Genomic DNA, 14669 nt, shown 5'->3' with positions numbered 1-14669 from the left:
GACCACTGGCAAAACCTCCCTTATGGGGGAGGCCTATTTTTAGTAGTGGACAATTCATGGCTGATATGATAATGATGATGAAGCCTTATAAAGAAAATATACTATTTAAAGAAGAATTATCAATTTTCTTATAGAAACTGGTCATAGTGACCACACGCGACCTGATGATACGCAGGTAATATGATTCAAATTCCTTCTACTTTTATTGCTTTTTGTACAGCGCCTTGTATCTATACTGCTGCTACTTGTAAAAACCTATTAGTGGCTTATTTTGTTATCTTAAACTGTATCTATTTGCTCTAATATAGCCCTGGTTTTCCTATGAATAAATAAATAAATAAAATGAGTAACCATTGCAGCAATTTATATTTAGTGTCATCATACTGACAGTGCGTAAATGTTTTAAAACTTGTATATACATTAACAATTTTAATAGCGATGTTTTCCCCACGATGTTATTTTCCTAAATGTACTCGTATAAAATTCGTCAATTAAGATTTACAAAGTTATAAACATCCTAAAAATAAAGATATAAACACAATAGAAAAATTAAGAGGACGCACTTTGATATGTCGTACACGTTAAATGTGAAACAATAAAATTACATATTAAGCAATACCAGTATAACCTTAACTGTGCCGCCATTAAAAAACAACTCTATAGCATTTAGCATTAAGATTTAAATTAGATTATATTATAAATGTTATTATTTTGATGCGGTCGTGGTTTTTAGAGGAACTTGAATATTTTATGTGTTTACTTTAGTCTTTTATTGCAAGGAAGTGCGGTCGGCGTTTTGTTTTAAGTGTACCTACTAATAATTAGTAGAACGTGTGCCGGGATTGCGTTAAATGTATATAGGTCCGGTGATTGTCAATTGTTTTTACGCGACCACCCAAAAAAGGAGTGCAATGTGTTTAAGGCTCATTTATGTATCTTTGTTCCTCCATAAGTTCTGAATCACATAGCTCGAAGAACCGACAACCGATGGGGAAGAAAGGTTCTTGAGTGGCGACCACGTACGGGTAAACGCAATGTAGGACGACCCCTCACTACATGGAGTGACGATCTGAAATACGTTGCAGGGAGTCAGTGGATGCAGGTGGCTCAGGACCGTTCTTTATGGCAGTCTATAGGGGAGACTTATATCCAGCAGTGGACAGATGATGGCTGAAATGATGAAGTTCTTAATACCTAAATAGATTTTTGGATGTATGGGGTATCGTTAGAATTCTCAGATATATAAATATTGATACCGAGTGACATTGGCTATAATTTTATTTGTAAATAGTTCATCTCATTTGACAGCTATCGTATTTTTGTATGTAAAAATAGTATATAAAAAGCGTAACTAGCACACATTAGGGTGTAAAAATAACAGTAATAAAAAAATCCTAGAAAAATAACTGGTTATTTAAATAGAATTATTGTGTTCAAATAACCAGTGATGTAGACTTCCGCAAAATAATATCTAATTCAATAAAATATTTAAAAAGATAATATTAAATTGTAAATGGTTTCTAGTCACCCCGTAAAGGAAACCGTGAGATTGTAGATATCTCATCGTGTATTCTCACCGGTCACAATCGATGGTTGCGTGTGAACAGCCTTGACCCAGAGTCACACTATCTACATACTGTACACAGCACTACAGCCGAATAACAAACCGAAATTGAGAATACTATTGATGCTGAATGGAGAGAAGAGATTGTTAGTAATAGATACTTGCAAATTGCCAGTAATATGTTAGGTCGACCTCCACGCGGTCTCCCCTGGAAATCAATGTGATTAGTTCCTAATGTATTCGTCACGATGGGCCAAGTGTCCTGCCTTCAGATCTATCACTCATTGATACCCCGCATACGACACGATAGCATACGTCATTCATCCATATAACATTAATATTTTTTTGTCTTGTATCTTAATGTATAAAATAAGAAATCTTATTATTTTCATCATCACTACATAGTATAAAACAAAATCGCAGTCGCTGTCTGTCCGTCCCTGTGTATGCTTAAATCTTTAAAACTACGCAACGGATTTTGAAGCGGTTTTTTTTTAATAAATAGAGTGATTCAAGAGGAAGGTTTATATGTATAATACATGCACAATATTGTAAAGAAACACTGATAAATTTAGAGGTTTTTAATGTGATGTCGTAAACACATTTTTTCCACGCGAAGCCGGGGTGGATCGCTAGTATTAAAAGTTTTTTTTTTTCTATTTAATTTTTATAGAAAAAAAAACTTCCGAAAAATTAATAGGTAATAACATTTGTGAACCCGTTGATGTCTTTTGTTCGACAGTTATAATTTTTCTGTAATCTATACAGAAACAATTATCATTTCAATTACCTTTATAAAATATATATTTATATAATAGTACAAATATGAGCATATAGTCGTCATATTGACATATTTATACGTATTGTGTTAAAGCTTCCTAGCCTAATTATACGTAATGTTTGTATTATTTAAATTCAGTTTCGCTCGATTTTATAGCTTGATGTACGTATACACGTACGTAGATGTACTTACTAATGTAAACAATTATCTATTACCATTAATTAATTACTATTTTTCTATATTTTTACTAATATTATAAAGAGAAATATTTCATAGTTTGTTTGTTTATTTGTAATGAATAAACTCAAAACTACTTAACCGATTTTAAAATCTTACAATAAGCTGCGTTATCAGCGTAGGCTATATACTATATTCTATTTAAATATGTGAAACCGAGGCAGATCGCTAGTGTATTATAAAGGAAAAAAATAAGGAAACATGGATTTTATAGATTCTCCAATATATTTTGATTCATTTAATATTACGATACATATTAAATTCAAAACGAAGTAAATTTTGAATAATAAATTGAGTATTTTTTTTTAATAATTTATTAATATTCATTAATATGTACACATTTTTTTTTATTTTTGTAGAAAACCAAGCTCAAAGTAAGGTCGCTGGCGTAGATTCGAACACGACTCGCCGCGACGTTATACAACGGTGTCAAGGTTCAAATCCGACTCGTTAAACAGACGCACTCGCGCATCGCAAAATAAGGTAGTATTATTTCCTAGTTACGCAAAACTAGTCGCTAACAAATTAAAGTCATCGAGATCGATTTCCAGTGACTATTTAAATTCCGGATCTAATAATAAAAATTATATAATGTACAAAAAACCGACTTCAATTGTGGCAAGAGCAATTATTTTAATTTAACAATACTGAACTACCAAACCGATTTTGATAAAATTTGTATGGGACCAATCTGTAAATATATTCTTTCAGATAAAAAAATAATTCTCCAAATCAGTTTATAAATGACGGAATTATGAGGTAATAAGTTTTAAACATATAACCAAATCGAAGGATTCCTTCTTTTTGAAATCTGTTAAAATACGTTTCAAATGGTTACGAATACTCGTACATTGAATGAAACAGAAAAATATTTATTTGTGATTTCAAAGTAATTTACAGAACAATAGTATAAGACTTAGTACGCTGCTTATACGTTAGATTACCTACTATAGTAAAAACCATACCTACTTTAGTAAAAATAAACTCAGCAAATCTTACTAATATAATAAAATTGTATTGCGGTGTGGTTTCGGCATAGAATAAGCCACCCCTTTCTTTCCCATGGGCTTCGTCAGAGGCGACTAAAGGAGATTAATGGTCAAAGGATAGGCAGCAGCGTCCCTCTTAAAATGTCATCAAAGCCTAACTACGATTGCCAACCCACTTTGCCAAGCGTGGCAACTACTAACAAAACCTCCCTTTATAGAGGGGTGTAAGTTCAGCAAAGAACAGTTAGGGACTGATATGATGATGATATCTGTACATGGAAGATAATCAAAAAAAAAAAGAACAAAATGAGAGATTTTAGTAACACTAATAGAGGCCAAAACTAATATTTTTTTTAGAAATTTTGTTTGTCTGTATATTTGATCTGGAATTACACAAAAACTATCGCATCAAATTGTATGTAGTTTCACATTTATATTTCTGAAGATATAACTGAAAATTTGGTGTATGTTTTTGTTTTGACACGTCATCTAGAAATCTACTTCTCTGATTTTCTTACTTTTAAAACCACGCATACGAAGTACCGGGCAAAAAACTAGTAGGTAGAATGGTTCTAGTCATAAACTTACAATAATTTTATATAAAATAAAAGCATGTTACTGCTATATGTGAATCCAAAAGTTAAACTTATTAATATAAAATCCCTTCCCATAAATCTACTACTTTTAAAAATACCATCTGGCTTAATACTTTCCTTGTCCATTACCAAATCCTTTTTTAAGTTATTCTCATGAATATTTCCCAAATCAATTTAACTATGTGTAAATATTTTTATGACAATATCTATTTTTTGGACCAATGACGGATATATTAAATATCAATATCCAATATATAATATCGAAATGAAGAATTAGATTCTTCATTTGTAAATTAATATAGATATCCGACTAATATGGACGATATCGAAATTAATGCAGATTTAGAGTAAAGCCACGGGTAGAAGCTAGTCTCTAATATAAGAGGTTGAACACCTTAATTACACATAATATGAATGCCCTGTCCTTGGTAAGAATCTATGATAACGAATATCACAGATTGTATTAATACAATTTCTCTATAGACATTCTTGCGAGGTTGAGATAACAACCTTGCCCTTCAATGATCCCTTATACCACGGGCACGTTAACATTGATATATCGCAATAATCTACATAATACAATATACAACCTTGCGAAATATTAAAAAACGGTAGAACCTTGCCCTTATCCCATTATTCGTGACAGAATTTTGTCTACTTAACCTTCACCTGTCTTTACGTCAGCATATGTATAAATCTTTAAATTAATTATACAAAAGATTTTACAATTATATAAATGTAATTTTTTTTATATTTTTATGTCTTCACATTAAATATGATTAATTAACAGGTTTTTAGTTCAATTATTCATTTCATGTTGATCGAAGATAAGAATATATTATCAATAATTATACAGAATTTTCCTTATAAAGATAACTGTTACTTAACTAAAAAATAACTATATTATGTTAAAGAAAAAGAGTTTGATAAAATATCTGAAATATTATTGGTATTATTAATTATATTTGGGATCAGTAGAATCTCAGATATTTTGATTACATATTAATTATATTTGGGATCAGTAGAATCTCAGATATTTTGATTACATATTCAAATTTTAACATTTTTTATCATATACACAAATGTATGCACACAAAATTGCAAGCAACTATCTATTGAATATAGGTTTTATGATTAAAATATGGAAACTATTTCAATTAAAATTGACACTCATCTAGGATTTATGTATATATTTTAATGTATATTTGAAGATATAGAAAATTTAAGAGTATGGAATAAAGCCAGTTTTTTAAAGAATAAACTTAAAGTATAACAACTCAGCATTAATTCTACTATTAATATAAAGAAATCCAGTTATTTATTCAATCAAATATCATATAAAATATAAAATCTTCCATTCATCCATCGTAAACAACGATCACAAAAAATGCAAGCTCAATTTTATAAGCAAAAAAATTTTATTCAATTATAAATAGCACTCTTAGTTTATAAAAATTATATATTCAGATGCCCATTTATAAATACTGCCGGTCAATGATTTATAAAGTATGAGGAAATATAAACAAAATAATACAACGAAAGTAAACGCATCCACATTTTAACAACTTAGTGTTCTTCTTTGACGTTCTGTTAATTGAACTTTTTTCTTATTTTTGTATTCATATCAATTTACTTATGAATATCGCACTTGTAAGCATATAGTAAGTGTATAATATAGTATATATCATATATGTGTAAGTATATTTGTTATTCATATATATTTATTCGTTTATATATGTAATTTTAGTATGTATGTATATCAATAATTAGTAGTACCGCATTCGAGTATTCTAACACTTCTCTATGGTTGACTGGGAGAGAATGCTTTTAGCATTAAGTCCGCCATGTACACATATTTGTACTAATGAATAAATAAATAAATAAGTCTCTAAATATCTAATACATAAGAAGAGGAGAACACGAGCATACTACTACCACGCTGACTAGACATATTTATGTATTATAGCTTTTTATTTCTAAATTTCCTTCTCTTGCACTGAGATTTCCTTTCAACTTCTTAGTCGCTTTTTACGACATGCTAGAGATAAGGAGATGTAACAAGTTGTATTCTTACCTCATCACCGTACAGACTAATATCTTTTACATAGTAATAATTATATTAATTACACACATGTCTGTTCCATTAAATTAATGTAAGTAGCGATCAACAACGAACATCACACACACACAAAATAACTACATCATAGCAAATTTCAAATAAATAAATGCTATAATATACAAAATTTCTACAACTCTGTAAATTATGAAATTTTATACTACAATTATGAATCAAAATTTATTCATAATTTACCAAGACATCGCGTAATATATACACAAAAAATACAATCGAATTTTAAACTTTACATTTTGTGAAATTTTATAAAAAAAATATATATTAGATATTGATGGAAGGTTTTTAACATTAACACAGGAAAATTTTTACTGCTAATAATATTTTCAAGCAAACATTAAAAAACGTAATCTCCTGATCAATTGTTAAGTAAATTTATTCAATATTTAAAATACAATGGTTAGATATATTTCGCAAACTCACAAGCTCAAGGAAGTAACACCTAGGTCAGAGCCCCTTTAGATTTCTACATTATTGAAATAAGCAATTGACAAGTTATGGCGTCACTAGCACTTGTATGTTATATATAACTAGTAAAAATTTATGACAATATACATATTTATATACATTAAAAAATACACGTACATTATATTTTTAACTCATTTTTTGTGTAGACAATTAGCTATGCTATTGTATGATGATGATGATGGTATCAGCCGTTAACTGTCCATTGCTGAACATAGGTCCCTTTGGCAGTAGTTGCCATGCATGGCAAGCGAATTAGCAACCGCAGTCAGGCCCTGGTCATATTTTAAGAGTAACACTGCTGTCAATTCCTCGACCAGTATAATCCTTTAATTGCCTCATACAACTCTCACAAGAAAGGAAAGGGTGGCTTATCCTATGCGAAGAACACATGGAATATACATAGCTATTATATAATAGTAATATAATATTAGTTATAGCTTTATCGCTAATATATAGTAGGTATTACATAGTAGTTTATACATATGAATAAGCATAAAAAATACGCTACGTGATAATGCATGACATATTTAAGTAGTTTATTTACCATTCACCAATTTGAACGTGATTAACTAACAAATATTCTAATACCATAACTAACTCGCACATCTTGTAGAATATGATATTACAGATTGATGTTTTATTATCTGTAGTCATAATTAATATTTTGTAATTTATTAATAAAATGATCTTGTCTAGGAAAATATTATTAGATTAAGAATAGTCTTATTGACGATGAACCCTAGAAGCTCTAAAATAACTCATTTATGAAAAAATAAAAAAAATCATATAGAGTTTTGTCTGTCATGAAATTTTCTTTTAAATAAATTCATAAAATAAATTCAATTTTGATGCTTGGCTATTATCGGCGTCAAAGGATTGACCTCAAAGACATCACTGTATTACGAACCACCAAGAACTTATTAAAGTATCTATAAATTATTTTATAATTATTCGTTATAAATTGAAGTTTTAGTTTTAAATGTGAGATCGACATCAATATTAATACAATTAAATAATCTTCCTCAAGAAAAACTACGCATAAGTCAAAATAAAAAAAAAACTTTTATTCTAATTGACGTGAACCAGTTTAAAAGTTATGACTAGTATATTATATGCTCACGATTGTTCCCTTAAATGAATTATCGGGTATTTTGTTTCCTGTTTCTATTGTAGTATCCATATTACTTGTCCTTAGAAAATCCAATGATTATAACATATTTATAGTTACATTAGCATAGTAAACTAGCACATCGCCTTCACTCAACTGACATCTGCGTCCGTGATCTTTGTCTCAGCTGCATATCAAATAAGTACTTAGAACGAGAACCAATAGACTTATTTGTTAATGTTCAATTTAGGCTATCCTTTTTTTGTATGAAAAATCATGCGCTTACCATCCTTCGACACGGTAGGTTAGGTTAAATACATGTGCGATTGACAACACGTTGGCAAACTTCTACGTGTCACGTGTAATCTACCCATAGTTAGGTTGCTTGTCAACCTGGATAGGTCCAGAGGAAATGGTTGGCTTAGCCATGATCAGAACTAGTCAAATCTAGGGGTAGTTAATTTATCTCCGAAAACCTTGTTAGATTCTGGTAAGGTGCAGTTCTATGACCCATATTAGATATAATTAAGGGTAAATTGTATTTGTACCAATATCTCCATGCAATAAGCTAAGGCACGTTCGCAGGTCACTGCTGTTTGGAATAGATTGAATGCGAAAGCGAACCCAAGGGAAAGGATTGTGATAAAGACGTAGAAGCCAATAGAAGCCACTGAATTGAAAGTACATTTTTAGTAGTAGCTGATAGTTGACTTTGGGCTAAAAATTACATACAAAGTACAAACAGTTGCAACATCCTTTAAAATCCATAACCATGTCTTCTTAGAGAATTTTGGTATATATTACACTCTACTGATGTATCAGTTATAAATATTAAAAAAAAAACTCTAACTAAAGTAAACACAATGTAGATAAAAATTAATAAATATTTTATTTAATTTTATAATATGTACTATATTATAAAATACCTATTTCGCTTAATCTCTTTTTGCGCGTGATTCGTATCTCGTCATCGCAGCAATTTTAGTTCAAAGGGCTTAATACTTTAATACAAGGATAATGCAATAAGATGATGTTAGACAATTTGCATTGCTCGCCAGTGTACGATGCACGCAAGGCCGCCCCGAGGTTTATACATCATTTTGAAATGATTGTGCAATTTTCGACCTTAAGCCAATTAACTTAAGGACCACGGTACAATTCTAGTAGCACATATCGTGTTGTGATTTTTAATTATATCTTCGAATTTAAATGTGTCACCTATGATGTAATATGATATTGAATTATGATTTAAGATTATATAATTTATGTTTGATAGACTGTAATGTACCAATAAATTCTCGTCTGTTCACTTGTGATTATTTACATATATAGAACTATCATATTCATAACTTCAAAACATACTCTTTTTTGCCATAAAGCAAGATTCGTGTATTTTCTATTTCAGTCTATAGATAGACATATACATATATCTGGTACTATGTCAAACACGATGGTAATACACTTTCTATTCTCACAATGTATGAATGCTAAGGGAGATTCAATAAATTCAGTGAAGTCCGACCTGTAGTCCAAATGTCTAAAGTCTTAATGCAAAGTGGGCCGTTAACACGTTTAATATTACATAAAAATACAGTAATATAAAAATAAAGAATATACATTTCCAAAGCAGTTATTCAATAGTAATTGTTAAGTTTTCTACTGTGAGTAAATACAACATAGTTTCCACAATTAACTTCACGCCACCTCTACTTACATAGTTACATACAACTTAATATATACGAGTAAATTGTAATGTTTTTAATCTACTATTTTAATTTAATAATAAATGTCACGAAAATATAATTACATAAATGGAAAATTTGGCATTATTTTTTATAAAAAAATAGTGCTGCCAGCGACCCTCAATTGATAAATTAACACACCGTTACACAAAAGTTGTAGGTCTAAGTTTTTAGTAAGTATGTTTAAAGAAAGAATTTTCTGATATTCTCACTAAGTTGGGAAAACTTATCTTTATAATCTTAACAATTATATTGAAAAATTGCATATACAATAAGCTTGTATCTTGTCATGAAACCAGACTTGCAACATGGGTTTTGTATTCTTTAGTGCCATCATTATTACATTTTAAATTGGGAAAATTATAAAAAAAAGGGTCATGAAATGTAAAATATATAGATATTAGGTTCTAAGGTATAAGGATGAATGTGATAACAAAGTAGCCGTGGATAACCACGTTGAATAATTCTTCAGAATGTAATCCGTTATAACAACATAATACCACAAAGAGTAAGTTTTGTTTTAAGGCATTGATACCACTTGTACGGCATTTTCCTTTATTACTTGTAACTTGGTAACAATCTTATAGTAAGTCTCTGAACAAAAAGAATATCAAATTATTGTGTTTAGGTGCTTCCGTCCACAGGTAAAAACAGTAAACAGTACTCTATGTCTGTGGGGCTGGATTTGTCAGTTACATAATAATCTTTGTATTGAAGTGAAGTACTGCTTGGCTCTACTGAGCCAGAACAATGCATTCGAGCTTTTTGGACACCATTTTCACTTAATTTTTTAAGAGATGGCACTCAATAGGATTAGAGATGAGCACATCAAAAATTCTAATACTGGTTAGCTATAATTGTTACGGACTGTTTTTAAAATGCGTTCCTTAAATAGTGAACATATAAATTCATGTAATGAAGGATTAACTTGGACAAAGTCTAGTTGTTAAATACAAGCTATTCGCATTTAATTTCTAACACGAAAAGAGGGACGTGGAGCACGGCCCGTTCACTCCCAGTACATACTAAGCGATTTCAAACATATTCTTCGCGTTCTAGAATATAATCTCGTGTTTTAGTTGTGCATGGTATATTATAAAAAAGTTAAAAATTAAAAGACTTTCAAAGAACTTATAAAGTTCTCTCAAACTTTAAATCAGTTCTGATGTATTTACTGATATTTAGGTTGTATTATTATATAGCATTACATATTAAAGCATAGTCAACTACAATGATACATTATCAAAAAGAAGTATACACTAGTGTGGGTTCCAAAAATACTGCGTGAACAAAATACAACAATTGTGAAAGAGACATTTACATAAAGAAAAAAAAGATTTTGTCAGTTATATAAAAATAGTTTATCTAATATATAAGATTAAGACGTCGCAATAAAATTTTCACACTTTGTGATCACGGTATGGTATCTGTGCTAATCGAGTCGCGGAATTTATTACACAGTCACCTGCTCTGCAATTTCCGTTCTTAATATCTAATATATTAGGAGTTCATCTCGTAACTAAATGATCACGTATAGCCTATATAACTAAATGATTACAATTCATATCACAGGGGCAATTAAAACTCACGTTATAAGCATCTCGTTGGCCTTTGGTCAGCTTCCTTGTATCATGTACTCACTTCAATGGCACAAAACACAGAAACACCACCAAATATCGATACGATTACAAATAATACACACGCGGGCACGAATATGATCTGGAGACGTTATTTTTAAACTTTCTAATTCGTGGCGCGTAATTTTCAAAGCGGGCGGCCACTATTCGCACGTTCGATTGGCCGCGCGGTTGGATGCCGACTAAGTGGCTACGTTTCGATTTACGTTCGCGTGTTCGTTTTATTTAATTTTTTTTTATATTATAACAACCAGTCAGTGTCGCGTACAGCCAGTCAGCCGACTCTGACCAGTCCGGTGTGTTAAGAAACTATGACGCAAGTGGTTTCGGCAACTCTAGCTGGCACACTGGGGTTTTTATATTACCTCAATCGCTACACACATGCGACACGATTTAATGACCATTGTCTTTCTGACGGTTACTGAAGATAAGATTAAGATGGTGTTACAGTGTACAAAGGCAAACCTAGATAGAATTACAACAAACTTTAATGGAGAGGTATCTTAATTATAAAAACTCTATCATCAACCGATCAGAATCTAATACATTCTGGTTGGTTCTTTTTAATGGATGATAATGAAATAGTAACACCTTCTGAGCAATCGACATACTCTGGCAGGGTACTAGTAAGGAGTGATGAATAAGGATGAAAACAGGTCAGTTAGTCCATCGTGACGAATTCCACTAGATTTGAACACAATCATTTTCAGGAGGAACAGCGTAAAGGCCAACCTGACAAGGGACATTGCCAACAGTGGGGCAGCTAGATCCCATTACTAATAATCTATTTCCCCACGATCCAGACTATCGTAGTCATTTCTAGAAAACATCATAATTAATTGGCAAAAATCTGACTTCATCCATCATTCTACAGTGATGAACAATTATCAAAAACCTAGCGCAGGTGGGTTCACAATTTCATTGGCACCCAATAACAAAAATACAATAAATTCAAACGAATGTTTCAAGAGAAGAAGAGAAAAAATAAGGAAATAGATAATTCTTTTATTTTTGAATTGTACTAACTCAAATTCATCAAGGTTGATAAACATTAGTCAATGCATTCATCATCATCATTTGTAACTGTGCACTGCTAAACATAAGCGGAGGCCTATGGCGGTTTATGAGGGAGTCCATAGACTACCATAAGGAACAGTTCTAAACCAATTGAGGTCATCGCTTCAACTAGTGGGAGGCTATCCTACATTACGTTGACCTATACCGGGTCACCACTCAATAGTATGTAATGTTATATATACACTTGACCTTATAATACAAAGTAAATTGTCAGAAAAAATAATCCTCTAAATTTATAAAGAAACCAAATTTAATGTATCCCCGTTAATGTAATTTTATCTTTTACCAAATTATGTTGAATACTCAGTAGAATTTTCACAGCATTCAAACTTCTTGCATAACATAATTTCCAAGTGACCGCTTGGATAGATAGATGGGTTAGAGACATGATCACTGTAATGGTAATAGCAGAAAAAAATGGGTATAGATATTATAGCCATAAAAATACAACAATATAAAGATAGTGGTAATAATCTTAAAAATAAAGAATTATAAAAATAGAAACGTACGAGTAAGTTGAATATTTGACTTATTCAAGAAAAGCTTATTTTCGATTTTTTTTTTAAATTATAATATATCTTGTTTACTTAAGTTTATACCTACTGTCCAATATATAATATGTCAAGATAAATATATTTCAAGTTCTGAGATGTCAAAGCGACTCTATTTACCCATGCCTATTATTTTTTTATGTGCAATATGTAATATTTAATATCTAATATCGATATTATATATTGCATATTTAATATATCCTATATACATATATATATATAATAACTACAATAGTATTGCTATATATTACCCACAACTATATATACTCGTGTCACTACCCACATATTTCGTAAACGTTCAGTGGTATTCGCCATTAGAGTTTTTAGGCTTAATTTATAAAGACAGACATTACGTAAAACTGAAAGCGAAGATCTTTATATACTTTTTTTTTGTTCTTTTTTTGTTTTAAACAAATAAAAACACTTTTAGAGGCCATAAGATGTCCAAGTATGATTTTAAAACCAAAATAGTTGGAAAATTATATCCTTGCCCTTTGTGTCAAGGGCTTATCCACCATTTACAATAAAACAGAAAACACGCATGATTGTTGTGTTTACCACAGAATATATAAAAGTACATAGGTATTATATTAATGATTTTATAGTAAAATGAATGAGATAAAACAATCGTTTCTTCGGATTACATATAAAACGTAAAATATCCCATATCCTAATTAGCTCTGTAGTTCTAAAAGTTAATTCCATATACTCAAAGCTACTACATTACATGGATGATTTATTTATCTGAATAGTATAATAATATTTTAATTCAAATCAGTGAAGTAGTTTAATATTGAGAATATAAAAACCAGATGAACGTACTTGGTATAACATTTTTGTGTAAAGAATACCGAGAGATTGTAAAAACCTATTTTACGTAACAACATATCATACTCCTCTGTCTATAAGTTCGTTGAATATTTACGTAGGCCTTCCATTCACTGGCTTCTTACATCAACTACATCACCATCTCTATCGGACAATAGCTCTCGCTCATTCTAATTGCTTATTAGGTAACACATATCAAATTTTTAAACTAATTTCTAACTGAATAATTTTTGAATGAAAGAGGTACTTAGTTATATAATTTCTCAACATTGATCTATTCCGTACGCAAATTGAAAAATGATGTATTCTTTTCTGAAACTACTTAATTAGGATTAAAAAAATACTATAATTGTATTAAGCATTAAGCGTTATAATTTTAGAATTTTCAAGAGACAAAGAGCAGCTAGTAAGCCTAACATAGTAGAGTTACGCAGTGAATTAAATACCTAACATATCGATTGATCCTGTTCATGTATTATACACCTAATCTTGCTTTTACAAAAATTTTATTTAACCTTATGTGTCTACTTCTTACAACTGATAAAACTCCCCTTATGGGGAAGGCTTATGGGCAGTTAATAGCTGAAATGATGATGATAATTATATGTAGAATTATTATATAAAAATGCGGATTAATTAGGGCACGCATTAAAATTCCATGAAGTATAATTTCAAATAAATACGAGGAATTATAATGATATTCATTATATACTTACTATAATTATACTATAATTACTATTTTATAGTCGAATGTGAATGTGAATGTGAGAAGGACTCTGTTTTCCGCGCTTAGCCTCTCATTTGGGCCGTTGTGCGTGTGAGTCGTGGCTAGTACAGCCAACCTTGCTCCGCCCAGAAGCGCAGAAGCTTCCTGGGTTCTTCACAGGCTTCACGGAGCGACACTATCTCAATCTATCTCATGCTTCTCTGAAATAATATATCTAATGCTTTTCTGAAAAA

At 30.6% G+C, this 14669-nt stretch overlaps 1 protein-coding gene across 2 annotated transcripts in view; it reads right to left on the bottom strand.

The window, feature by feature from the left end:
• Window positions 1-14669, bottom strand: part of LOC113514215 (ABC transporter G family member 23) — a 95483-nt gene that overhangs the window by 51931 nt on the left and 28883 nt on the right. Inside the window, exon 1 of one of the 2 annotated variants that reach the window (XM_026898232.3) lies at window positions 11206-11542. The exons of the other annotated variant lie outside the window; for it this stretch is intronic. Within the exon in view, the coding sequence (XP_026754033.1) occupies window positions 11206-11216 (11 nt within the window). The 5' untranslated portion in view covers window positions 11217-11542. Of the gene's footprint in view, window positions 1-11205; window positions 11543-14669 lie in introns of those variants that run through there. 2 annotated transcript variants of the gene reach the window in all.

Source organism: Galleria mellonella, unplaced genomic scaffold, assembly GCF_026898425.1.
Source record: "Galleria mellonella isolate WM207_F2 unplaced genomic scaffold, CSIRO_AGI_GalMel_v1 utg172, whole genome shotgun sequence".
Classification (NCBI taxonomy): Eukaryota; Metazoa; Arthropoda; class Insecta; order Lepidoptera; family Pyralidae; genus Galleria; species Galleria mellonella.
Note: the sequence above shows the minus strand (reverse complement) of the source record. Positions and strands in the feature narration are given on the sequence as shown.